Genomic DNA, 27,790 nt, shown 5'->3' on the forward strand with positions numbered 1-27,790 from the left:
TTTCTTATCCTAATTTCTCATCTCCTAACAATTGGCATATTGCCTATCTCTGTGCGTAAAGATACGCACACCTATGTGACTCCCGATCGGCTTCTCGTGCGCGATTTTTCGTCGCCGCCTCTTCTCCCCGTCCTTCTTCCCGCCGCGCGTGGACCTCCTGCGCGCCATCGCCGTCGAGGAAAGCAGGTTGCCGCTGCCCTAGGTAACCGTGGATCCCATTCATCTTTTGGCTTTATTTATCTGCCGTGCCCTAGGCCTGCAGCATCTGCCGCCCTGCCCTGCCCTGCCCCCTGGATGGTCTTCCTGCGCCTGCCGTTTTGCATGCATGGTCGGCATGCTGCAGGCCGGCCTGCTATGGTTGAAAGCAGCAGTGAATGCCCTGGCGGCGGACGGCATGCTGCACGCGGCGGCGGGAGGAAAAGCGATGATAGGATTCGTGCGAGCACGACGTTTCTCGCGCCATAATTTCTCTTTTTTGGGAGTAAAAATATGGAATTATTGGAGATAGATTTTTTTCCCTCCCCATACTTATTTAGAGAGTTGACAAACAACAAGTTTGGGGAAGAAAATATAGAAAACTCTTAGAGATGCCCTAATATCCTGACATGATGCAATCCTTTTATACTTAACCTTTTTTTAATCTTCTTGAATTTTTAGAGACCACATCTTAAGTCCGATCGGATTGTATTTTTTTTATGGTTGTCCATTATGCACCAAGGGGAAAAAATAAAAATAAAATTCGATGGTGAAAATGGGGTTATCACCACCTATTCGGGCCACAAACCGGTGGTAAAAGCCATTTTCACCGTCTGTTCGGGGCTAGAACCGGTGGTGATAATGGCGCCTATTGCCACGCCGGTTCTAGCGGCTAGCTAGTGAGCCCCTAGCTACTTGCCAAACCAGCCGTGAAAAGGTATCACTGGCGGTTTTGTTAAACCTGTGTTGAAAGTGTTAAGAGAATGCTTTTGATATACAGCTGAACGTCAATGGATCTATCTATCGGGTGGCAAGTAATAAACACACACAGATATAAGTGTGTGTATCCATACACGCACGTACACACACAACTAATAACAAAGAAACTTGTGTATGTCAACATTATTTTATTCAATCGAGCAACAAAATCCAGAAAGAAAGAAAAAAGATAAGAGGAGAGGTAGAAAAGAGAGAAAAAAAAGGAGAAGAAGATAGAAGCGTGCAAACATACGCAGCAGGTAGCTAGGCACACATGACGGGGAAATGCTTCCAGTCTTCGAAGTTCACAGGCTCGCAGGAGAAGCGGACGGTGTAGGGCCGTGTGCGCAGGCCACGCCTGGCGAACCGGACCTTGGACTCCATCAGTATCCGGCAGCTTTCCACCGCGTTCGGGGTATTCTCGTTGTAGCCGTAGTCAGCCGAGAAGCTGAAGTTACGGGTGCTGAGGGGCTCCTGCCCCACCGGCATGTACGGCGTTTTGCCGAACCGGACCCAATCCTTGGCGGCGGGGCCGTACGACACCTCGCCGGCCATGGATTCGTACCACACCACCGTGCTCGGGCTGGAGTTGTTGACAGTCAGGATGAAGTTGAGGTGCGTATTGGTGGTGTTGTGGAAGGAGGGCAGGTAGATCCCGTAGACGGCTACGTTGGCCTGCGCGATGGAGAAGGTGAGGTGCGCTGGGGCGAGGATGATGAAGATGGCTGCCACCAAGGCGATGGCCACCAGGGCTCCCACCATGGCTACGGAGACGTAGTGCTTGCTTCTCCATCTAATGCGGCGGGGAGGAGGACGGCTACTGCGGCTACTAGGGGCGCCCATACCGTACCAGGCCACACATGCATTGTTATGCAGCTCCGTCGATCTATCGGTTGCCATATATACATATGATGCATGCAGCAGCGAGTGGAATTTTTTTTTAAAAAAAAGCGAGCGGCATCAAGCACATATGCTTAACTTAAATTTCAAGGTACGTATAATCATGAAAATTTGAAGCCAGAAGCAAAGTATATACGGGGCTGCTTAGATATCTTGTCCGTGCTTGTGTAGCTTTGCCTCAGTAGCACCACAGAATGCTCGCTTCGTTTAATTAATATACTACTCCCTCCGTTTTGGAAATATACATTGCCCGTTGACTCTTGATTTGAAGTTTGATCATTTATCTTATTCAAAAAGTTTAGAGAGAATTTGCTCAATGCCATGGAAAATTATGTGCTCATTGCCATCAAATTGTGCAAAATTCCTTCATTGCCATCAACATGTAATTTTTTCCCCTGATTGCCATTCCGTTAGCACTCCCCGTTAGAAGTGAGGATGACATGTAGACCCCGCATCTACCTCCGTCACGCTTGTGTCTGCCGATCTTTTTTTTTTGAAAAAGGTTTAACCCTGCTTTTATAGAAAGCAATAACGTTTTTGTAGCGTACATAAGACGACTGGGAATACCAGCACAAATTGAAGACCAGCAGAGACACGCAGGCCTCGGATAGACAAAAACAAAACCAGCGATCCAAGCTGGGAAAGCACACCCCTCTCATCTAGAGTTCCAGGACCTAGTAACATCCAGAAGGGTCAACGACATAACAACCACCAAAATGAAGTTGCAGTTTCACATGAAGAAGCCATCCTCAGGTCTGTTGCGCAGCTTCTCCGGGAACATCTCCACCCAACTTTTGGCTTGGTCAGTCCAGGCTTCAACCTTGCTTCACTCGCCTCCGCGTAGCAGGACCTTCCATTTCTGCAGAAACGAGTTACAATTGTACAAGAGTTCAGTTGGAGATCGAGGGAACTTGCCCTCAATCATCTGTTTGTTTCTTGAAGTCCAAATCGACCACAGAATAATCGCGAATGTGAACAACTTGGAATTATAATCTGCCCCCCCCCCAGCGGGATCCAGTTGTCTAGAAGATCTTGCCAGCTAGAAGGAATTCGATCCCATCCCAAAGCTTCTTTAAAGCAAGACCACACAAATTTTGCCATAACACAGGAGAAAAAAATGTGATCTGCCGTTTCTGAGGTTTCACATATGTTGCACATTGTGCTCCCCCTCCAGTTTCTTTTCTTAAGTTCGGCCCCTGTTGGAAGTCTGTTGTTTGAGATTTGCCAAAGGAACACTTTGATTTTCACCGAAGTCTGCATTTCCAAATTCTGCACAAGCGTTTGTTGAGTACCCCTCTATGTAGGAACCACCTATACATCGATTTAGTTGTGAACCGGCCTGACTTTTCCAGAACCCAGGTTACTTTATCTTTTTCGCTGTTCAGCCGCACTCCTTCAAGCTGACTCATGAGGTCCTTCCACAATTCAAGGTCTGCCCCCCCCAACGATCTTCTGAAGCTAATGTACCACTCTCCATCATCGTAGAAATCACTTACCAGCCATGTTTTATCATTACAGAGCTCATAAAGTTTGGGGTAGGCTATCTTAAGGGGAATGTCTCCCCTCCAGACGTCCTCCCAAAATCTGGTCGACTTTCCATCCTTGACCTCAAAGACAGCCCCCCAGCTGAATCCATGTTTAATCTTGTTCAACCCCCTCCAGAATTGTGAACCTATGTTTCCTTTTTGGCAGAGGATTGGTTTCCTTTTAAGATATTTTTGTTTAAGGATTTGACAGCAGAGGTCGTCCTCTGAGCTAGCATATAATCGCCACACCCATTTCATCAGGATGGATTCGTTAAAAATCCTGGTATTTGTGATCCCAAGCCCTCCAAAATCTTTTGGTAGGCAGACATTCTCCCACTTCATCATGTGGTATTTGAACTTCTCGTTGTCCCCCCTCCAAAAAAATTAGCTCCTAATAGTATCCATTTGTTTGTGAACCCCGTCTTGCAGCAGCAACATGCCCATCGTGTAAATGGGCATACTACTTAGTGAGGAGTTAGTCAGAATAAGCCTGCCCCCAGAAGACAGGTGTTTCCCTTTCTGTGTCTGCCGGTCTGCCCTCCGTACGCCTGCTAATGGGCTGTAACCTGCTCCAAACCCAACCCCACCCAAATGTAAGCAGGTGATTGTCCCAACCCAACCCCACCCATTCAACTAGTCACCCCACTCGACCTCCACGATCTCAAATGGGTTTAACCCAACACGGTGTCCTCCTTGACGGTGACCTCCACGAGCGTGCCCGACAGAATGCCGGCCGAGCGCGTCGACGTCGCGGTCCTCTCGCGGACGCTGGTGCGGGCGTCTGACCCGCCGCGGGCTTCCCCGCGGTTCTCCCGGTCTCCAACCTCGACCTCATCCTCGGCACTTTCCACATCCACCTTGTGTTCATCTACCCCGCCCCGGCCGCGGGCTTCCCCGCCATCGCCGCGGCCGCGCGCGCTGCCCTACCGGCCTTCCTCTCCCGCTTCTTCCCCTTCACCGGCCGCGTCGTGGCCGACGCATCCACCGGCGTGCCCGCTGTCGCCTGCAACAACGCCGGCGCGGAGCTCGTGGTGCCAGAGGCCGCGGAGCGGCTGGCGGACGTCAACTTCGCCGATGCCAACCGCTCGCTCGCCCGCCTCGCGGTGCCATTCCAGGTCGGCCTCACGCTGTCACTACAGCTCATCCGGTTCGCCTGCGGTGGGTTCGCACTGTCGTGGGGCACCGACCACCTACTCGCGGACGGCCACAGCCTGACGGCACTGCCCAACGCGTGGGCGGAGCTGCTCTGCACCGGCGGCTTCTCGTGGGAGCCGCACCACGAGCGGGCGTCGCTCTTCCGCCCGCTCTCGCCGCCGCGGTTCAGCCCGTCGCTTGACGCTGAGTTCACGCGGCACGTGCCGGCGGGCCTCCCCAACGCCCTCCTCACAACCACCCTCGTGCGCCGCAACTACGTGGTCTCTGCCGCGAACGTCGCCCACCTCCGCGCCGCAGCCAGCACCCCGGCCCGCCGCGCCACCCGGCTTGAGGCCCCGTCCGGAGGCTCGCCGTCGACGTGGTGGCGGAGAACCCTTACGAAATCTACATCTTCCTGCACACCACCGACTGTTACTCCACGGAGGGGTACGACATGCTTGCAGGCGTGCTCGCCAACCCGGCGGCACAGCACGTCCAGGAGCTACGCATCGGCATCGCGAGCTCTGCCTTCGGGTTCGGCGGCGCTCACGGCATTGACTCATGCTCAGCTTCGGCGCCCTGCCGTCCAGGGATCTCCGGCTGCTACACATCACCAACTGCACGGACCTGGCGCCGCCGCCGCTCGGCGTGGCCTTCCCGCTGCTGGCCGACCTGGTGCCGCTGCCGCTCGGCGGGGCTTGCAGATGCAGATCTTCTTTCCCCCCACCCACCCCAACCCATCTTATCTCTTACCCCAACCCGCCCCAACCCTTTCACATATAGAACCCGTTTCCACCCATCCACACACACCCCATATCAGAACCCACCCCAAAAAAACCATTTCCCCCCGACCCATTAGTAGGCGTAGCCCTCCGCGTGCCGCGCTGGCATGCGCTAACCCCGTGAGCTATACTCGGCCCCGCCCACGCTGCCCGCACCTTGCCGCCTCCTGGCCGTCGCCGCCCATCCTGCAATTACACAGCCTCGTCCGTTGCCGATGTCACTGCGAGCAGTAGCTTTAGCCACCGGCCACCGGCCGAGATCCCGCTGTCCTCCTGTTGTCCCGACGCCGGCCTCCGACCCGTCTCCACACAACCCGGCCGGCTCCACTACCCTATCCATGCGGGATACAGGCGCCGAGAGCGACAGCTTCCTCCGTAGAATCACCCTTCCACTTCTGTATCCAATAGCACTAGGAACTGCACCAAATTTACACGCAGCAAGCAAATCCAGAATCTAATCCACGACCCCATCCATGGGGCAGCTCCGCCATGGGGGGTCCCATCGTCAATCTCCCACGTGGTGTCCTCGCGCGAGGCTGCCGACGAGTGCGTGTTGGAATTGATCTTCAAGGCCCGATCCAAAGATTAGGCCGAATCCCTTGATTGCGCCCTGATCGGGGACGCCCAGTCAAATATGGCTGGTGGGTCTCCATCGTCCGCGCTATAAGAACTGAAGGGGGGCTGGGGCACGCATCACCAAGTTGACCGCTGCCACAACCTCCTCCTACATCCCTACCGATCTAGGGTCAGCGCGAGGCCGACGGGAAGCCGCCGCCACGACGTTCACCGCCGCCACTCCAATTACCAGCTAGACCCGGTGGAGGCCACAGGGCTTCCGCTTCCCACGCCGACCATAGCCGCCGCTGGACCTGCACCTCGACGACCCCGAGTTCCTCTGCGCCATCGGCGCCATAGCCTCCGCCTCCTCTGCACCATCTTCGGCCGACGGTCTGCGCCTCCTACTCACCCCTCTTTCTCTCTCTGTGTCTCTCTCTCTTTTGTACTTGATTAGAGATGAACTCTTGATTACTACTCAGAATGTAAACCCCAACCCGATTTGTATATCTAGACACAATCCTTGTACGGAAACCTAGAACTAATGATACTAACATTGGTATCAGTGGCCGGTCTAGATGTAGATCGGAGTTTTGGGGCTTTTTTTTGGGTCAGATCTATGCTCAGAGATTAGAAGGAGGTGAAAGAAAATGCAGATCGATCTCGGATCAACCAAGAACGCCAAGAACCCTAACAATAGAAATCCCCAAACCCTAACCCTAAAAACTCCCAAATCGAATCAAGAAAAGAACACCCGCGCGCGGGGGAGGGGGCGGCTTACCTTCCTCGGCCGCCGCCGCTCGTCGGCATGCGGACTAGAAACGGCCGCCGCTCGTCGGAGCGCGACCCGCACGAGGAGTCTCGGCCGCATGCAGAACGGGGTGCCGCCCGCAGCCACCTCGATGGCCGCGCGTTCACCCTCAGGCGAGCGCGCGCGCCGGCGAGGCAGCCGCGGTAGCGCCGCTGCTTTCCCCGGCTCCGACCACCGCCGGTGTCGCCGTCGACCGCTGCTCGCACGAGAGAAAGAAAGGGGAGGAGAAGCAAGAATGCGCTAGGGTTTCCGGGGTCTCCGGCCGCCGGACGTTTTGTTCGACCGAGGACGCCGGGCAGCCGTCGGATCGGATCCGACAGTCTGCGGCAGCCGGCCGGCCGACGGGCCAGATTTGGCCCAGGCGCAACCCGAACCGGGCTGAATTTGCGGCCCAGGCCCAGGTTGCGGCCTGGGCGCGCGGACGGGCGGCTGCGCCACTACGTGCCGTGGGCTAAATTCGGTTTTGGGCCGAATAAACAGTACAGAATTGAATTTTTCCCTTTTAATTTCCAGAAACAATTTTGAATATGAATTTGATTAGAATTCAAACTCTGTAAATAAATGCACCAACGTGTATTATTTAAAGAGCAGAAAATTACAGAAATATGTCTATGAATATTTAAAATTTCTTGCATGTTTCCGCTGCAAAGAATTATACTTGTCTGTATGTTAATTTGAACCAAGGAGATAATTAACATATAGGCTCATAGAATTTGTTTTTCAAATTTTTTTGTACATTATGATATTGTAATTTCTGACCAAAGTTGATATTGGAATTTCTGACCAAAGTTGATATTACAATATTATAATTTGTCCAGAATATTTTATGTATTATTTCTTTTTCTGTCCAATGGTGATTTAGATTTAATGCACAGATTATCGCATGTTTTAATTTTGACCAAAGTTAAATTATTACATACAATTATTGTTGTCCTCACAATTTTTGAATTCAAATTTCAGACTCTAATGCTATGACTTATGTGAATGCCATTCCTGAACTGGATGGCAACAACTATGGGAAATGGTATCAGAAACTCGAGATTGCTCTGGCGATGGCCAATATAGATTTGGTTGTCACAACGCCTTCGCCAAAAGAACCAGAAAAGCCTGTAAGGGCACAGAATGAAGAAGATGATGCTTGGGCTATCCGAGAGAAGAACTACGACACTGCTTGGACCAGATTTGATATTGACAGGGCACGTTGGAACAGTTCCAACCGTAAGTGCCTGATGATTATCAAGGGTTCCATTGCAGATGCTATCAGAATGGCCATCCCAGAATGTGCCACCGCTTCAGAATATTTAGAAAGAGTGAAGAGTCAATTTACTGGTTCTTCCAAGGCTTATGCTGCCACTCTTGCTGAGCAGCTGATCACTAAGAGATACACTGGCGGTGGCATCAGAGAACACATTTTAGAGCCACATGGCTAACAAGCTCAAGACAATGGACATGCCTTTTCCAGAACCGTTCATTGTTCAGCTGGTCTTCAAATCCCTACCAAAGGAGTTTGCGACATTTCATGTCAACTATAACACTTTCTAGAAAATTGGGGCACTGAGAAGCTGATTGCCATGTGCGTTCAAGAAGAAGAAGATCGACTTAAGAATGCCCATGGTGGTGAACTAGCTTTTCAAGTTCAGCACTAGAAAAAGAATTTCCAGAACAACGAGTGACCTTTCCCACCAAGCAAGAATCAGAAGGAGAGTGGCCCTTCCAAGCCACCTCAGCAGAACATCCAAAAAACTGGGAAAATTTCCCAGTTGAAAAGGACCAGTGCCTGAAGTGCAAAGGAAGAGGGCACTACAAGAGGGATTGCCCTGAGTTTCTGAAAGAATTAATAAGAAAAGGTGAGGACACCATTACTTTTGTAGATGAATCCCTGTATTTAAGTTATGATAAATGCACTTGGTGGATTGATTCTGGTGCAACCGTTCATGTTGCTAATTCTTTACAGGGATCAAATATGAAGAGGACCCTGCCAAGAGGCGCAAGAAGAATTAAAGTTGCAAACAGAGTAGAAGCTGAAGTCGAAGCCATTGTAGAATTTAACTTAGAATTACATAGTGGCTATGTACTTTGTCTCAAAGATGTTCTTTATGTACCGTCTTTGCAACGAAACTTAATAAGTGTATCGAAATTAGATGATGACTCTATAGATTGTCATTTTGGTGATGGCAAGTGTGATATACAAGTTAATCAATAATGTGTTGGTCTTGCCTTCCGACAAGACAAGTTATACTTGCTTTCATTATCTGAGAATGTGAATGTTGTATGTTCTGAGAATAAGAATGCCTCCTCATATGAGAATGTTACTAAGAAACGCAAATGAATTGATGCAATCTCGCCAAAATTATGGCACTGTCATTTAGGCCATATTTCGAGGGGGAGAATAGAGCGCTCAGTGAAAGCATCAATTCTTCCACCATTAGAATTTTAAGATTTAGAACAATGTATCGATTGCATTAAAGGAAAATATGTTAAGAACATAAAGAAAGGTGCCAAACAAAGTGCGGGAATTCTAGAAATAATTCACACAGATATATGTGGACCATTCCCTGTCACTACTGTAGATAGTTATGACTCCTTCATAATGTTTACAGACGATTATTCGCGTTATGGCTACATTTATACAATAAAAGAGCGATCAGAAGCATTGGATAAATTCAAGATATTTAAAGCAGAAGTAGAAAACCAACATGATTTAAAGATTAAGATAGTCAGATCCGACCATGGGGGGGGGGAATACTACAGTCGACACACCCCATATGGCCAAGTTCCTGGACCTTTTGCGAGGTTCTTACTCAGGGTGGGCATTCGGTCAGACCGAACCGATTGGTTCGGTTCTTCGGTTTCTTACAAATTTCGGTTAGATAAAAATGAGGACCGATCGGTTCCTAAAATTTTCTGAGACAAAGCATTTCGGTTTCGGTCAGTTCGGCTTGGTTTTCGGTCCCGACCGAACTAACCGAACATTGTAACAACGAGTTTTATGCATGAACAAAAAGCAGAACCAAAATCCAAGATCCAGATTGCATGAACAAAACAAAATCACAGCAGGAGGTCTTGACATGAACACAAAAATGAAAGAACACAATATTAAGTCAATGAACATAGGAATCACAAAATCAAAATAGGAAGCTACATCCTACAGATCCAATTGACGTGGTGCAGGCCTAATTCGGTTATTTTGGGTAATTCGGTTACCTGAGGTCTAGAACCGAAATGACCGAGCTTAATTCGGTTAGTAAAAACCTGAGACCGAACAGTGACAGAAATATTTCAGTTTCGGGTAGTTCGGGTTCGGTCTTGGGTATTTCGGTTTGGTCTTCGGTAAATTGTGCCCAGTCTGAGTTCTTACAGGAAAATGGCATAGTTGCCCAGTATTCTACACCGGGCGAGCCTCAACAGAACGGAGTGGCTGAAAGAAGAAACCGTACCCTGATGGATATGGTAAGAAGCATGATGAGCTACTCCACGCTACCGATTAATTTGTGGATGGAGACGTTAAAAACGGCCATTTACATTCTTAATCGCGTGCCAAGTAAATCGGTGCCGAAAACACCATATGAATTATGGACAGGAAGAGAACCCTTGCTTAATCATTTTCGCGTATGGGGCTGTCCGGCTAAGGCCAAAGTGTTTAATCCAAACATTGGAAACTAGATCCCAAAACAGTCAGTTGCTATTTCATTAGCTATCCAGAAAGATCGAAAGGGTATCGTTTCTACTTCCCTAACATACACATGAAGTTTGTAGAAACAAGACACGCTGCCTTCTCAGAAGATCAGATCATCAGGAGGAGCATGGTAGCCAGAAAAATTGACCTTGAGGAGAAGTGGGTGTTCGTTCCCACTCCAATGACTCAAGAGCCTTATTTCTCGTTGCCTGTGATTGTGGCACCAGTAGAGTAGGAAACTGCAGTGCCTGACGTGGCAGTGCAGAAAACTACGGTGCCAACACCTGTTGTCAGTTCTCCTAACGTGGCAACAAATGGAAATGAGGACCCAGTTCCTCAGGACCAAATGAACCCGTTGCCATGAATGAGGGGGAGCAACAACAGCCTCCTCTGCAAGAAATGCCAGTCGCAGTAGCCCCAAGAAGGTCACAAAGAACTAGAAAACCAGCTATTTCTAATGACTATGAAGTCTATAATAGCGAAGAAATACAGAATGAGGGTGATCCCACCTCTTTTGAAGAAGCCATGAAAAGCGCCAATTCATCCAAATGGTTTGCAGCCATGGAAGATGAAATGAGATCCATGAGTACCGATAAAGTTTGGAACTTAGAAGAAATTCCCAAAGGAACCAAAACAGTAGACTGCAAGTGGGTCTACAAAACGAAATGTGACTCCAAAAGGAATATTGAAAGATATAAAGCGCGACTCATGGCAAAAGGCTTCACGCAAAGAGAAGAAATAGATTACAATGAGACCTTCTCTCCGATCTCATGTAAAGACTCTCCGGATCATCTAGCACTTTCCAGAGGTGAAAGTACCGTTTGCGTCCGGAGAGTCCGGACATTGGTCCACATACTCCGGGTTTTGCAGTAGTAAATCAAGGGGGGATTAATTAGTGAAAGGGTCTTCGGTCTTTGGTTAATTCGTAATTTTTGTAAATCATGCATGCATTCCTCATGTCATATGCATACGTGTAGCAGCCGCAGCGGAGGAGGTCATGTATGAGGTGATCGCGGGGCCACAGGAGCCACAGGAGCAAGCCCAGCAGGAGGAGAGGCGTGAGAACTCGACCAAAGGCCCAGCTCACCCTTGCCCTGTGCAGCACCCTAAAGGCAAGCCCCGGTGCATGACCTACTAATTTAAATTATGAAACACTATATATATCTATTATTTGTGCATTACATTTCAGGAATTGGATGGAACCTTAGTTGCATGATCCATAGGTTTCCCTGGGTCTTATACTAGTATGTATAGGTCGATAGTCTTGCTATGCTAAATAGGATTCGGTAGAAGTCGAGTGATCTCCTGTCACTCGCGAGTTATAGGATAGAGACGAGTAACTTCTTGTTACTCACGAGATATAGGATGTCTTTAAATTTCATTATACGAGCTATTATATTCAAGATGGAATGAATGAAAATTTGGAGACCGGACAGGGAATGATGATGAGATATAGGTATGGCAACAGGACAGGGTTCCTGGGTGTCTTAGCCCCGTCTGTGTCAATTGAGGACCGTACCGTTATTGGCAATGCTGATCGGGGATTGAACTGTACTAACCGCATGCCGGAAGTAGGAGGTAGTCGAAACCGGTAAGCCTAGTACTGCCTTGCTTCGAAAGTGCAGGACTTCAACTCACCTCCTGGGGTAGTCGAGTAGTCACGGAGAAATGGGATGCATGTATTTACTTTTGATGGTCTCACGTTGAGCTCGGCTGACCATATGATGGTGGGGCGGTCTTGTAGTTCGAGGCGGGGAGGGGAATGGTTAGTGCGTGTGGTCCGATGGGGCTTATGCATGCCGGGTTGGTTAGGTCCACCTTACATGATTAAATCGAATCGATTCGCCATGTCTCGCGGATATGAGAGCCTTGATCTCTTTGTCACATCGTAGTAATGAGATGGAATATGAATGTTATATGATGATTACTTTGAATTGTTAATGGACACTCTACCATGTTTGCTCTAGGAAGGCAAATACTAGTGATGTTTAATCTATATAGAATCTTGAGCTAAAATACTGAAAATAAAGATTCACTATAGTTGCTTTTCTGCAAAATAAACTACCAGCCAAATGCCTTGCATGTCTAGATATGTGGGCTAAGTATACCCATTAGTCGGGTAAATCTTGTTGAGTATTAGTTGCTCAGGGTTTGTTGCCACATTTATTTCAGGACATATGGATATAGATTTTTGTCCCTGCTGTATCAAATTCATCCACCGCATTGCGGAAGGTTGGGAGGTGGTGGAGCCGGAGAGTTAGCGATGGAGCCGGGGAGTTAGCTCTGGAGGTTGCGGGTGGGCACTTGTGGGCAGAATGTTCCGCCTTTTCTTTTGATCGGTGGTTTAGTAGTCGGTGGTTTTACTTTTCTAACTAAACTTTGTCCCAAAACCCTTTTGGACTTGTAAATATTGTATATATTCTGCACTTGTAAATTATTATGTAAATATGTTTGAACTTGGGTTGTAAAACATATTGCTGCACCATATGTGTATTATTGTATTTTCATGTTTTTGTCATGCTTGTACTATCTGCGCCCACCTTCACGTGAGACTACCGGTGTTGTTTTGATCGGGCCGTGGGTTGAGAAAGAACCGTCAAATTAAACCACTAATCTAATGTGTCTGATGTGTTCAAATGATGGCATTTATGCTTAATTTAGCATTTTAATTTGACAGTTCCGTCACAGTTTTGTCGTGGAAGGTAAAGAAAATTTAGGGTGCCGCCTGAGAAAATCGATTTATGGCTTAAAGCAAGCTTCGAGGCAGTGGTACTTGAAATTTGATGAAACAATTAGAAAGTTTGGATTTAAAGAAAATGAAGAGGACAATTGCATTTATGCAAAGTTCAAGAACGGGAAATTCATTTTCCTCATCCTGTATGTGGATGACATCCTGCTAGCTAGCAGTGATGTTAATCTACTACTGGAGACAAAGAAATTCTTGTCCTCGAAATTTGACATGAAAGATCTTGGTGAAGCTTCGTTCATTTTAGGAATTGAGATTCACCGAGATAGAAGAAAAGGGGTTTTAGGATTATCGCAGAAGGCATACTTAGAAAATGTACTTAAGAAATACGGTATGCATGCGAGCAAGCCCACACCTGCTCCAATAGTCAAGGGCGACAGTTTCGGGAAACATCAGTGTCCCAAGAACCAGTATGAGCTCGAGCAAATGAAGGCAGTGCCTTGTGCTTCAGCTGTCGGAAGCTTGCAGTATACACAAGTGTGCATGCGCCCTGACTTAAGTTTCGTTACCGGGGTACTTGGCAGATACCGGAGTAATCCAGGCATAGAGCACAGGAAAATGGTAAAGAAAACTTTGCGCTATGTGAGGTGCACAACTGGCCTCATGCTAACATATAGAAAATCAGAAACTTTAGAAATAGAAGGGTATTCAGATTCAGATTTTGCAGGAGATGTAGATGATAGAAAATCCACGTCTGGATATATCTTCACTCTTGCAAAAGGAGCAATATCGTGGAAAAGCTCCAAACAGTCAGTTACAACATCCTCCACGATATATGCTCTCCACGATATATGCTGAATTTGTGGCATGTTATGAGGCCTCCGGGCAGGTCACATGGCTAAAGAAATTTGTACCCGGATTGAAAGTGGTCGACAGCGTAAAAAAACACTAAAGTTATACTGCGACAATGAGCTAGCAGTATTCTATGCTCATAACAACAAGTCGAGTGGTGCTGCCAAACACATCGACATTAAGTTTTATGTTGTTAAGGAGCAAGTCCAGAATCAAACTATTTATCTAGAATATATCAGAACGAATAAGATGTTAGCGGATCCGCTCACAAAAGGCCTACCACCCAATGTGTTCAAAGAACACTTAGCCGGCATGGGTTTAAGAGAAAGCCTATGATTCCTGGACAAAGAAGGCCCTAGAATAAGACTCTGTTTCAGACCGGAAAAGTGATTGCGGCTGTTAATCTGACGGTAATAACTATCATGACGAGGCACGCCCTATACATTGATCTGCAATGAGATGGACCAAACTCAGATAAAGAACAAGAACAAAAACAGTGAGAGATCAAGGGGGAGAATGTTGGAATTGATCTCCAAGGCCCGATCCAAAGATCGGACCGAATCCCTTGATTGCGCCCTGATCGGGGGCGCCCAGTCAAATATGGCTAGTGGGCCCCTGTCGCCCGCGCTATAAGAACTGGAGGGAGGTCGGGGCACGCATCACCAAGTTGACCGCTACCACAACCCCCTCCTACATCCCTACCGATCTGGGGTCAGTGCGAGGCCGACGGGAAGCCGCCACCACGACGTTCACCGCCGCCACTCCCATCGCCGGCCAGACTCGGTGGAGGCCCTGGTGGAGGCTAGAGGGCTTCCGCTTCCCTCACCGACCATCGCCGCCGCCGGACCCGCACCTCGACGACCCCGAGTTCCTCTGTGCCATCGGCGCCATGGCCTCCACCTCCTCTGCACCATCTCCGGTCGACTGCGCCTCCTACTCACCCCTCTCTCTCTCTCTCGTACTAGATTAGAGATGAACTCTTGTTTACTACTCAGAATGTAAACCCCAACCCGATTTGTATATCTAGACACAATCCTTGTACAGAAACCTAGAACTAATGATACTAACAGTGCGGAGGGCGCGAAGTGGAGAGAATAGATCAGGATCTCGCGTGAAAGCGGGGACCGCTGAGAGGACGACAACCCAGATCTCGCCGGCGAGGTGGAGGCGCCAGATCCGGCCATGGCGATGCCAGTGGCGGACGGAGCATGCAGGGCGTCACCGGTGCCGTAGCGGCTCCTCCTCGCGGCGGCCGCTGCGAGCCGCGCGCCTTGGCCCTCGGTGCCTGCGCGGCTGTTCTCCTCGCGCAAGGTGAGTGCGATCCTCGCGCGACCACCCGCGATGCACCGCGTGTTGCCGTCCGCCGAGCGCCGATGGTTGGGTTGGGTTGGTTCGGGCGTTGCCGCCGCCCGCTGCAGAACGTCTAACGGGATGCTAACAGAATGGCAATCAGGGAACCAAAAATTACATGTAGATGGCAATGAAGGAATTTAGCACAATTTGATGGCATGAGCACATTGGTATAATTTTCCATGGCATTGAGCAAATTCTCTCAAAAATTTATAGAATTATCGTTTATTTTGATGTGACTTGTTTTATCAATATATATATTTTAAGCATAACTCATATTTGCGTGTGTTTGGATAAAATTATTGAATAAGACGAATAATCAAACTTCGTATAAAAAATCATGAGTACCATGCATTTCCAAATGCAGATAGTATTAATTTATTAATTTATTTGAAAAAAAATTCTACCGCATGCGTGGCTAGCAACACTCCAGGTCCCAAAATCACTGACGCTGCTGGTGTGCTAGGTGGAGTACAAGACCAAGCAAGCCTTTCCACCAGGCAAAATAACCAAACAAAACTAGCTCTCCTCTTACCTTGCTTTGCTAAGCTAGCCTCCTCTTGCAAATTAAAGAAACCAAAGGTTCCCTGTATATTTATCCTAGTCCCTATAGACCGCTTGTGGCACACGGGGTCAATCTCTCAACACACTATCAGCTGTTGTCTTTCTTTACTTAGGCTATCCGCACCCACACACCAGAAAAGGCACGGTACGCCAGGTTCCCGTTAGAAAGCCAGCAGTGGGAGACGGCAAACAGCTCTGGAAGGCTCCATTCCTCTCCTCCTCGCGCTACCCCAGCGACCCTCTCTCCTGACACTATCCCGGCACATCGGCTGCGGATCCACACCAGCGGTGGAGGAGGGGAGGGGAGGGGAGGTGTCAGCGGGGAGGGTGAACGGGGAGGAGCAGGTGGCAAGACAGGGGAACGAGGAGGACGGTGTCAAGCATGTCGAGGAGGGCACTTCAGCATAGCAAGTTCTAACAGAGGAAACTGAAGCCGAAGTAGTGCAGACGATAGCGCGGGAAGTCGAGGATGGACCGCGATGAAGCAATCGCGAGAAGAAGCCCAGTGTTCATCTGGATGTGCTGGAATGGATAAAGCCCATGAAAAAGCCAGCCTGCGCGCCGTGCATCCGTCGCCTTTATGAACTTGAGAGAGATGTGAGAGGGAGGACAACGATGAATTAAACAAACTAAATCAAATCAAATCCAATTCCTCGCTACTTGCTCTGTCCTCTCCCTTCTTCTCTGGCGCCGGCCATTCCTTCTACCTCTGGCGCTAGCCTACTGCTAACATTCTGGTATCAGAGTCGTAAATCTTGGAACAACCACCGCACTCTTTCCCCACCACACTGCACGTGCTGCCAGAAGACCTTGGGTGCCATTTATCCCAACACGAAGCTCATCCTGGACACGCCGGACAAGCGCTTCGCCGTAGGACACCTGGTTTGAAGCGCTCTTCGTCGACCCAGACCTTCGCCTCGAGCAGCGCTTGCGCAAGCTGGAGCAGCATCGTGACGTCCGTCTCGAGGAGCTGGAGTCAGCGACCACGGCATTCAAGGCCTAGAAGCCGCAGATAGAAGCTGCTGCATCGATGCTCGAGACCTGGAAGCTGCAGATGGAGCACTCCATCGACGTCAACAAGGCAGAGGTGACTCGATTGGGCAAATTTTGGGACCGATCGGTGCTCGAAGGCTCCACCAAGGAGCCCAGCATCTTCGACAAGCCCAATTCGGCGTCCGAGCGCCCACCTACCGGATCTAACGCCAACAGGCCCGACGGGCACCGCGTCAGTAACAGAACAGGGATGGTGGATTTGGGTCAGTATTGACCTATACCCACATCCCAGACAAGGGTACACATGATCCACCCAATCCTCATACTCAATTCCGTAATCATGAGTTGTCATGTTAGGTATCTGGGTCTAGTGGTGGTCAGTCGGAGGGGAAATTACCTAAACTGCCGTTTCCTGGTTTTGATGGTGATAATCCCAAGTTATGGTTGTCTCGTTGTGAAATATACTTTGAAATGTATCATGTTGATGCTAGTGTTTGGATCAGAGTTGCTACCATCTACCTATCGGGACCTGCTGCACTTAGGTGGCAGTCAGTCGAACAGAAATTGAAACAGGCTACTTGGAATGAGTTTGGCAAAGCTCTGCTTGATCGTTTTGGGCGCGATCAACAGGAGATCCTGATTAGGCAGCTTTTCCATATCAAACAAACGAGCACCGTAGTGGCGGAATATGTTGAAATATTCTCTGCTCTAGTAGATCAGTTGGTAGCTTATGGGCATACCACCGACCCTCTATACTACACAATGAGGTTCATGGATCAGTTGCGTGATGATATCCATTCTGCAGTCGTTGTTCAACGCCCAAATACACTGAATACTGCTTGTACTCTCGCCCTTTTGCAGGAGGAAGTAGGCGACCCATTCAAAAGACGGGAGTTCAAACGCAATGACCCAGTGTTTGTGCCGCGAGCACTGCCCAAGTCGGTATTTCCTCTTCCTCCGCCACCCCGTATTGACAAGCCTGCTCTTCGTGTGGTCCCTGATGTGAAGAAGCTTCCGGACACACCCAAGTCTGCCTCTGAGAAGCTGCAAGCGCTCAAAGCGCATCGGGGCGCACAAGACTTGTGTGAACGTTGTGCTGAAAAGTGGTCTCGCGACCATCGCTGTGCTCCTATTATTCAGCTCAACGTGGTACAGGAATTACTGCAATTGTTTCAGTTGGAGGATCAAGATACTGAGGAAACCCAGTAAGTTGCTGCCTCTGAGCATATCTATCTGGCTCTATCTGATGATGCAGGGCAAGGTACTGTCAGTATTCAGTCTATGAGGCTTTCGGGATCCATACAAGGACATGAAATTGTCATTTTAGTGGATTCGGTAGTTCTTCTACTTTCATCAGTTCAAAACTTCCTCAATCCTTGTCTAGTGGGGTTAAAATCTCTCAGCCGGTCATAGTGTAAGTGGCCAATGCGGACACTATTCAGAGTTCTCCTGTTATCTCTGCTGCTGTTTGGTCAGTCCATTCATATCATTTTGTCTCTGATCTCAGGGTTATTCCCTTCACTACTACAAAAAGGCTAATTTGTCCCGGTTGGGAAATAGCTTTAGTCCCGGTTTAGCAACCGGGACCGCCTGGCCGGGACTAAAGAGGGGGACCTTTAGTCCCGGGTCAGGGACCCGGGACCAAAGAGGGCAGGTATCCCTCGCCGACGTGGCAAGGAAACCCTTTGGTCCCGGTTGGTAACAAAAGCCCCCATTTTTTTTCTTTTTCTTATTTTCCTTTCCATTAAGTTCTTTTTCATTTCAATTGTACTGTTGTATTGGAATTCAAGCAGAGTACTAATTCCACTAATATATATATATATATGTATGTATATACATACACCCCCATTTTTTTTCTTTTTCTTATTTTCCTTTCCATTAAGTTCTTTTTCATTTCAATTGTACTGTTGTATTGGAATTCAAACAGAGTACTAATTCCACTAATATATATATACATATATGTATATACATACATACATATATGTAGATGTATATACATATATATGTAGATGTACATACATATATGTAGATGTATATACATATATATGTGTATGTATATACATATATATATAGCTATTTGTGTATATAATGTTTGTCCTTAATATTTACCATATACATAGGGATTGACATATATGTATATGTGAATCCCTACGTATATGGTAAATATTAAGGACAAATATTATATAAACAAATAATTATATATATATATTAGTGGAGTTCGTATATATATTTACATACACATACATGGAGATGCACAAATACATACATATATAATTAATTACATACACAGTGCAACAAAAGTTTTACCCAATGTTATCATATTTACTCCTATGATCTAGATTTGACATTCCATCGTAGTAGAATTCACCCTTTTCGTCGAGGACCTGCTCAACAATAAATCCGCACATGGCTTCTTGAATCGCCAAAATCCTTTCCTCTTGTATGAGTTGCTCTTGCATTGCAAAGAGCTATGGAAAAAGTTAGAATATTTATTAGTTACCACAGTTTAGAAAATGAGTGGAAACTTTGATAAAGTATTTTACTTACTCCCGCGTGCCATTTGCTATACGTCTTCGCAGGACCGACTAAAGTATGGAGGTTCTCCAAAACATAGTATGCACATAAATTATTTCCCTGCTCCTGCCTCCGACACTATAAGAAAAAATGGTTTCATCAGGTATAAATTGAATAAGATCTATACTAAAATAAATAGGACGTGCAAAGCAGAATTGCGTACATACCGAAAAGTCTGTCTTCAATTTTAGGTCGGCGCTGAAAGTACCTCTATGATTTCGAATGAATTTCTTCCAAACCCTGCGAGTGATCGAAAACAAATTAATATATTTATCCAATGATGTCAAACTTACTATGTGTTGAGGTGTACGATCTGAATTAATTACTTTTTCAGCATGTCAGTCATGTCTTTGTATAGCTCTGGAGGTTTCCTAAGAGAGTCCATAACTACCGCCAAGCTCTTGTCAAGAAATATGACAACTAGCACCCAGTGATTTCTGCAAGATTTTAGTAATCGGAGGCCCTTCTTGTTAGGGTTTCTAGAATTCATATTTACTGAACTAAAGAGTTAAATGGTACAAAACACTCACAGAAAGTTGTACGGGAATATTATGTAACCCTTGTAGTGCTGGACGGATAAGTATTTTTTGTACACGTTCTTAAAGGTTTCTCCAGGCATATCTTGTGGATTCTTGCAGTTCACCACAATTGGGTCGAGGAAGCCGATGTGGTAGTAACCTTGTTTTCTGCAAGTTTGAATCTCCGTTCTACGGGCAATCAAAATGAACCAAGGCATAAATAGGTTGAAGTCATGTAATAATATTGCTTAGTTATATATGATAACGGAAATATTTAAAGAACACCACTTACAGAAGCCACAAACTGACGATAGAGATGTCGAGTTGGTCTTGATGGTATAATTGGTACACTTCTTCCCAATTAATCCATATGATGCCCTCTTCACGAAGAAAATCGTCATCTTTGAACTTTGCGCCTTGCATGAACTGTAGATCTGCCATCACTTTCATGTATAAATCATGTAGCCTACGCATTTGCGTTGGAAGCACATGCACAATCTCTGGGGGAACAAGACTGGTGCCTTCCATAAATGGCCATTTGACCACTGGAGCTATCGGATATTCTTGTTCTTCCATCAGTGGCCCTATAATCTACTCAGGCTGGAGCTTCGATGCACGCAGAAAAGCAAGTAACCCTTGTTGTTCCTTCTCTAACACAACCAGCGGTTCTATGGACTGCTTCGGTTGCTTTCCGAGTTGTGGAACATCTGACGATGAAGACCCTGATTTCCTCTTCTGGTATGATTTTGTAATCGAGCGTTCATAGTCCATCAGGGGTTTTTGAATGAACTTCCTCTTATTCTCTTCTCACATTCTAATAAAAAATTTCAATTTGGAAGGATCCACTGGTTTATCCTTCTTCTCTGGCTCTTTCTTTCTAAAGTGCTCTGTAACGGCGGCTTTGGTGTGCTCTCTACATTCCTCAGAGCTGTAGTCCCATGGAAACTTAGGAGCCTCCTTGGTTTTCTTCTTCAGCTTTTGCTACTTCATTGGAGGCTCCTTAAACGCTGCTTGCGAACTCGAAGCATGTTTTCGCTTCTTTGGCGGTGGAGGAGGAGGTGAACCAGGAGACGGCGGTGAAGCAGGAGACAACGGCTGCCTGGGAGAAGATTGTGCAGGAGAGTGTTCTGGTGCAGCTAGCGGAGATGGGGGAATCGCGCTGGCTTCCCTATGAGGAGATGCCGGCCTTGAGGCCTGCTCAGTAGGCTTCAGGATGATGTACCGCTTGTCCCATAGAATGTATCCATGAATAGCCTCTGCTAGTGTCCTCTCCCCGTCACCTCCAGGAATATCGAGCTCGAGCGTCTTCCAATCACTGCACACCTCCTCGACGCCAACTTTAGCTTATCCTTCCGGAATCTCCTGCCCATGGTACACGTCCCCCGGCTGGCTTGGCATAGCGTTAGCATACGCAACTGTGAACTTCAAGTTCTTAATGGCAGTTTGTAGCTCACAGGGACCGGATAGCGCGGCTGAGCCGTCGTTTCAATTGCGCTCCAGGAATATAATGCTCTTGAGAGTACTATTTGAACCTAAATTGGACCAAAGCAATATAATGCCTTGATTAATAAAAAATTTGACCAGAGCAATATAAACAAACTAAATTTGAATTAAACTAAACAAACTACATTAAACAAACTACATTAATTTGGACCAAAGCAATATGAAGAAACTAAATTTGAACCTAAATTTGAATTAAACTAAACAAACTACATTAAACAAACTACATTAATTTGGACCTAAGCAATCTAAAGAAACTAAATTTCAACCTAAATTTGAACTAAACTACACAAACTACATTTAAACCTAATCTGGAACCTAAATTTGATGGTTAGTTTGAACTATAATTCACCAAACCTAATATACAATCACAAAAAAAACAGAGGCTTGCAGCTTGCTGCTGGCGAGATGGCCGGCCGCAGTGCTCATAGGAGGCGGCGGCGCGCTCACGTGAGGGGGGCGACGGCGATGGAGGAGGCGGTGCTCGGAGGAGGCGGCGGCGCGCTCACGTGCGGGGGCGACGGCGATGGAGGAGGCGGTGCTCGAAGGAGGCGTCGGCGCTCAGAGATGGCCGGACACAGTACTGCTCGGAGGGGGAGGCAGCGCTCGGAGGAGGAGGCAGCGCTCGGAGGAGGCGCCGCCGCGCGGGGGACGGCGGCCGCCGGTGGTCGGGGTGGAGGAGGGACGCGCGGACCACCTGGGACCGCGCGGTGGTGGAGGATGGTAGTGGCGCATGGCGGAGACGCGGGTCCACAAGGGGGAGCCGGCGAGGGCGTCGCGGCATCGCTCGGGCCAGCGGGGAGGAGGCACACATGCGCAAGCGGCGCTCAGAGACATGGAGGAGGGATGCACCGGCGGGGAGGAGGCGCACGGGCGTGGGCGGCGCTGGGCAAGCGGGGGCGATGGCGAGGATATGGCGGCCGGCGGCGGCGTCGATCAAGAAACGGCTAAGTATTGGACACAGAGAGGGAGAGGAGGGAGCAGAGCTATGTAGTGGCAGGGCCTTTGGTCCTGAGTCGTGCCACCACCCGGGACCAAAGGGGCCTTTGATCCCGGGTGGTGGCACGACTCAGGACCAAAGGGTTGGGAATTGGTCCCGGGTCGTGCCACCACCCGACCCTTTGGTCCCGGGTGGTGGCACAACCCGGGACCAAAGGGTTTTTTGGCGGGCCGGCGAAATGCGGCCCACTTTTAGTCTCGGGTGGATCTACCACCCGGGACTAAAGGGGCCATTTCCAACTCCCGCCACTCTGCCTGTTTTCATTTATATGTTTTCATATTAATCCTTTATAATTTTGCTGGCAGTTGTTAAATGTGTAAAAAAGATTTATGGCTCCAAAAAAAGGCAAACATAGTTTCTAGCATTGTTTCGATGTGAGTCTGAATATATATATATATATATATATATATATATATATATATATATATATATATATATATAAACATCACTAGAGTGTCAAAATTAAATACAGAATAAGATACATGCTAATACAACATACTAACAGACCTATTGAAGTTGACGATACACAATCTACATATTTCTAATTCCTTGTTATTTTGGCACTCTTCAGTTTGAGGTGAACACTCTTCGTCCCATGTCAACGCCATGGGATGCAATCATGGTTCACACACTTTATTTCAGGCTCAATAACCAACAACCATCTAGAAGAAAAAAAAACGTTGTTTCAAAAAATGTCTATGTCATTAAGCTAGATCCTGCGGTGATGACACTTACATTAGGGGCGACACGGTGCAGTATAAGCAGATCGCCGATCGGCTCACCGCAGCACCAACAATTACAGTTGCTGCGGACGCAGCACTTGGCACAGGCAGCATGGCCGTTGGTGCACTGAAGGAGTAGCAATTCAGTGCAGCAACGGCCACACTGCGTGCGCCAAATGCTGCGTTCGCATCAACCGTAAGTGCTGGTGCTGCGACCAGCCGATTGGCAACGTCCTCATACCACAGCGTGTCGCACATATCATGAAGGGCCATAATGGCAGTGCCATCACCGCTGGATCTAGGTTAATGACATATACATTTTCCAAAACAACGATCTTTTTAAACTTCTAAATGGTTTCAATGTGAGCCTGAATAGATACATCACTAGAGTGTCAAAATAATTCATTCGTCATAAAAAAAATCCACTATACTCATCTCAATAATTCATGCTAAAATTTTCTACTATCCACATATGGTCATGTATATAAGTATATCACATCAACTCTCTAGAATCATTCTAAAAATTTCTACTATCATCTCATTCCAAAAATAAAAAAATATACTAAAAGCATTTATAATATATAGCCATATATACGAGTAAATCACATCAACTTTCTACACTCATTTACACCAACTAAAACAAGTACAACAGGTCTACATAGAGCTCAAATGGTGTATAAATAGAAAAAAAAACTCTAACATTTTTGAAATCTAAAAAAACCTCGCATTTCTCTATATCTAAATCATGAAATGAGCTACACAAGCAATGAAATATGAGAGAAACTAGCACAAAACCTTTGAGAGCCGCTGTGTAGACAGGGAATCAAGAACCATCACAAATGAGCAGAGGGAATGAGAGCTAGAACTCCCTCTCCCGAGCCAAGAACAACAAGAACAAGTGAGCTGAATGGCTCGGGCGGGGGGAGGGGGATGGGGATAAGGGGGCAGGGACCTTTGGTCCCGGTTGAAGCCCCCAACCGGGACCAAAGGATGGTCCCGCCTATTGGTCCCGGTTGGAGCCACCAACCGGGATAAAAGGGTATCCTTTGGTCCTGGTTGTAGCACCCAACCGGGACCAAAGGTCCTTGGCCCCCCACCCGCCCGGCTAGCCGTTGGACTCAGGACAAAAGGCCCCTTTGGTCCCGGGCCCAACTGCGGCCGGGACAAATGTGCAGGATCAAAGGCCTGTTCTGTAGTAGTGCTTGCAACACTATGACATGATTTTAGGAATGGATTGGTTGCAAGCATACAGTCCTATGAAAGTGCATTGGGGTGACAAATGGATGGCCATTCCTTATCAAGGTTCCACTGCAGTGTTACAAGGTATGGACCCTAGATTGCCGGTTGAGCTGTTGGTTCAAGTGTGCGACATTATCTGTCAGTGTTTCTGACCACCAGTTACCTACAGAAATAGCTCAATTGTTGTCTGACTTTCAGTCTGTGTTTGCACCTCTCAGTGGGCTCCCTCTACCCATATCTTGTGATCATATCATCCCCTTAGTGCCTGGGGCTAAGCTAGTTTATATCAGACCATACAGGTATCCCCCAACACTTAAGGATGAGATCGAGAAGAGTTTCTGACATGCTGGAAAAAGGAATCATACAACCTAGTACTAGTGCATTTTCCTCTCCAGTCTTGTTGGTCAAAAAGAAGGATAACTCTTGGAGGTTCTGTGTTGATTACAGGTACCTGAATGCCCTGACCCTCAACGGCAAATTCCCAATTCCTATATTTGATGAATTGACGAATGAATTGCATCAAGGGTACAATCAGATTCGACTTAAAACTGGTGAAGAATTTAAAATAGCATTTCAAACTCATTCAGGGCATTTTGAGTTCAAGGTGATGGCCTTTGGCCTGTGAGGAGCTCCAGCAACTTTCCAAGGGGCTATGAACACTACCTTAGCTCCTTTATTAAGGAAGTGTGTGTTAGAAAATAGGTTTATTTCCTGTTTAGCTTCCCTGTGGGCCTCCCTAGGATTGATCTGGCGCACCTCTATGGTTGCAGCCGTGATCTCCAAGGACTCTCACGCAAGGCAAGTCTCCACGTGATTATCTTCAGGATTCTTGTTGCTATAAACCTGGATACTCACGTGGCTGCCTATATATATGTATTGTATTCCTCTTCGTGAAATACAAGCCACATATTACGCGTGATATCTTCGCTATCATGGTATCAAGAGACGGTTACGATCTGTGACCTCTCGCTTCCGCTCCAACCCTAGCCGCCGCCACCAGGCCGTCGCTATGGCGCTTCCTCCACTGGCCGCCGACCCTTCCTCCTCACCGCATCCCTCTGCCGCCGCATCTGTTGATGCGGAGCTCACCAAGGAACGTGAGAAGGCAGCCACTGCCATGACCGAGAAGGAAGCCGCCGATCGCCTGGCCCTGGAATCTGCCGCTACAGCTGCCTCCCAGGCGGCCGCTGAAGCGCGCACGCGCGTGCAGGCTGCGCTGGACGCTCTCGAGCGCGAGCGCCAAGCTGCGGCTAAAGCAGATCGTGTGGCCGCCGCCGCACGCCAACGCCTTCAGCCACCTCCCGACGCCAAGGAGGATCCCAACGCTGGCGGCCCCCGCATCAACGGCGATCCTGACGCCCTCTTCGAGGCTGCCACCGTCGCCAACCTCCACGCCCAGGCTGCCTCCGTCCAAAACATCCGCGCCCTGGTGCCGGTCGTCCTCGAGCCCCTCTCCACCCACTACAACCGGTGGCGTGACCTTGTGCTCCTCGCCTTGGAACGCTACGCCCTCGACGACCACGTTCTCCGCGACGCCACTTCGAACGCCCCGGCCTGGCGCCGCATGGATGCTGTGGTCCGCTCCTGGCTGTTCGGCACTCTCAACGCCGACCTGATGGAGTCGATCCGCGTGCGCGCCGACACGGCCCGGCTCACCTGGCTTCGCATTGAAGATCTGTTCCGAGGGAACCGCGAGACTCGCGCGCTCCAGCTCGACGCCGAGTTTCGCCTCTTTGAGCAGGGCGAACTCTCCATCGCGGACTACTGCAAGCGCATGAAGAACATGGCGGATGATCTTGGTGACCTAGGCGAGGTCGTACATGATCGCACGCTGGTGCTGAACGTTCTGCGCGGCCTGAACGAACAGTACAGCCACATGGTCGCCCTCCTCAAGCGTTCCCGGCCCTTCCCCACCTTTGATGAAGTCCGAAATGATCTGTTGCTTGAGGAACTGACCGTGCGCAAGGTCCGACCCTCCTCGACTACCTCCACGGCACTCGTCACCACCACCCCCAAGGGCAGTGCTACCTCGGCACCCCCTCCTGCTACTCCTGGTGGCTCTACCACCCCTGGCGGCTCCTCCGGCAACACTGGCAAGTCCAAGAACCGTCGCAAGAATGGGAACAAGGGTGGTACGCCCTGGCCTTCGTTCTACAACCCATGGACCGGCACCATCACCATGTGGCCCGGCCCTCAGCAGCAACAGAAGGCCGGCAAGCAGCCTCCTCAGGCGCAGGCTGGCGCCTCCGGTTTCTCTCCGCAGCAGCATGCCTTGATGGCTGCTACTGCCCCCTACGGAGCTCCCCTACCCTACCAGCTGCCCTACATGCCGCAGGGACAGGCCCTACAGCAGCCGCAGCTGCCCCTGCCGCATCAGCAGCACCTGCAACTGCTGCTGCCACTTCCAGCGCAAATGCAGCAGCAGCAGGCACCGCAGACGCCAAGCGCCGCCTCCTGGAGTCCTTGGGGTGCCTCGTGGGACCAGCAGGCACTCGCCAACTCCTTCAACACCATGACCTTCCAGCAGCTGCCATCCACCTCTGAGTGGGTCATGGATTCAGGTGCCTCAAACCACATGACGCCCGATGCCGGTAACATATCCTTATTCCGTCCTCCCTGTTCGTCATATCCTTCATCTGTCATTATTGGCAATGGCTCTACTCTTCCAGTAACTTCAATTGGTCATACTGTCTTACCTGGCGCTTTGCATCTTAATAATGTTCTTGTTGCTCCTCACATTATTAAGAACCTCATCTCTGTTCGACAGTTTACCATTGATAATCGCTGCTCAGTTGAGTTTGACCCCTTTGGCCTCTCTGTGAAGGATCTTCGTTCCAGGAACGTGATCGCCAGGTGCAATAGTGCAGGCCCTCTCTACCACCTACACTTCCCGGAGTCGCCGTCATCCACCTTTGTCGCCACTGCTGTTCTCGCCCCAGCCGATCTATGGCATCGTCGCCTCGGCCACCCCGGTCATGAGGCCCTCTCTAGGCTTGCTAGCTGTTCCAGCATTCGATGTAACAAAACTAGCATTCATACTCTCTGTCATGCATGTCAACTGGGTCGTCATATTCGTTTGCCTTTCCCTAGTTCATCGTCTCGAGCTATCAAGAATTTTGATTTAATCCATTGTGACCTTTGGACATCGCCTGTGACTAGCATATCCGATTACAAATACTATCTTGTAATTCTTGATGACTACTCTCACTTTCTTTGGACGTTTCCACTTCGTCTAAAATCTGAGACGTTCTCTACATTGGCTAATTTTTTCTCTTATGTCTCCACCCAGTTTGGCTGCCCTGTCAAGAGCGTTCAGTGCGACAATGGACGCGAATTCGACAACTCGTCTACTCGCGCCTTCTTCCTCACCCATGGCGTCCTTCTCAGGATGTCATGCCCCTACACCTCCTCCCAAAACGGTCGCACAGAGCGAATGATCCGCACCACAAACAAC

At 48.5% G+C, this 27,790-nt stretch overlaps 1 protein-coding gene and 1 pseudogene across 1 annotated transcript; both read left to right on the forward strand.

Moving 5' to 3' along the window:
- Positions 1-4,106: 4,106 nt before the first annotated feature.
- Positions 4,107-8,092, forward strand: LOC120701068 (annotated as a pseudogene).
- A 17,253-nt stretch (positions 8,093-25,345) lies between these two features.
- LOC120701069 lies at positions 25,346-27,198 on the forward strand. The gene is made up of 2 exons (XM_039985239.1): positions 25,346-26,927; positions 27,161-27,198. Exons 1-2 carry the CDS (start codon positions 25,346-25,348, stop codon positions 27,196-27,198), a joined length of 1,620 nt encoding a protein of 539 aa, XP_039841173.1.
- The last annotated feature ends 592 nt before the right edge of the window (positions 27,199-27,790 follow it).

Source organism: Panicum virgatum, chromosome 3K (genome assembly GCF_016808335.1).
Source record: "Panicum virgatum strain AP13 chromosome 3K, P.virgatum_v5, whole genome shotgun sequence".
Taxonomy (NCBI): Eukaryota; Viridiplantae; Streptophyta; class Magnoliopsida; order Poales; family Poaceae; genus Panicum; species Panicum virgatum.

Excerpts from the sequence above, each read along its gene's own strand:
- LOC120701069 (XM_039985239.1), top strand. The coding sequence starts at position 25,346 with ATGGCGCTTCCTCCACTGGCCGCCGACCCTTCCTCCTCACCGCATCCC. Across the intron at positions 26,928-27,160 it reads CCACATGACGCCCGATGCCG|GATCTTCGTTCCAGGAACGT; the intron begins GTAACATATCCT and ends CTCTCTGTGAAG.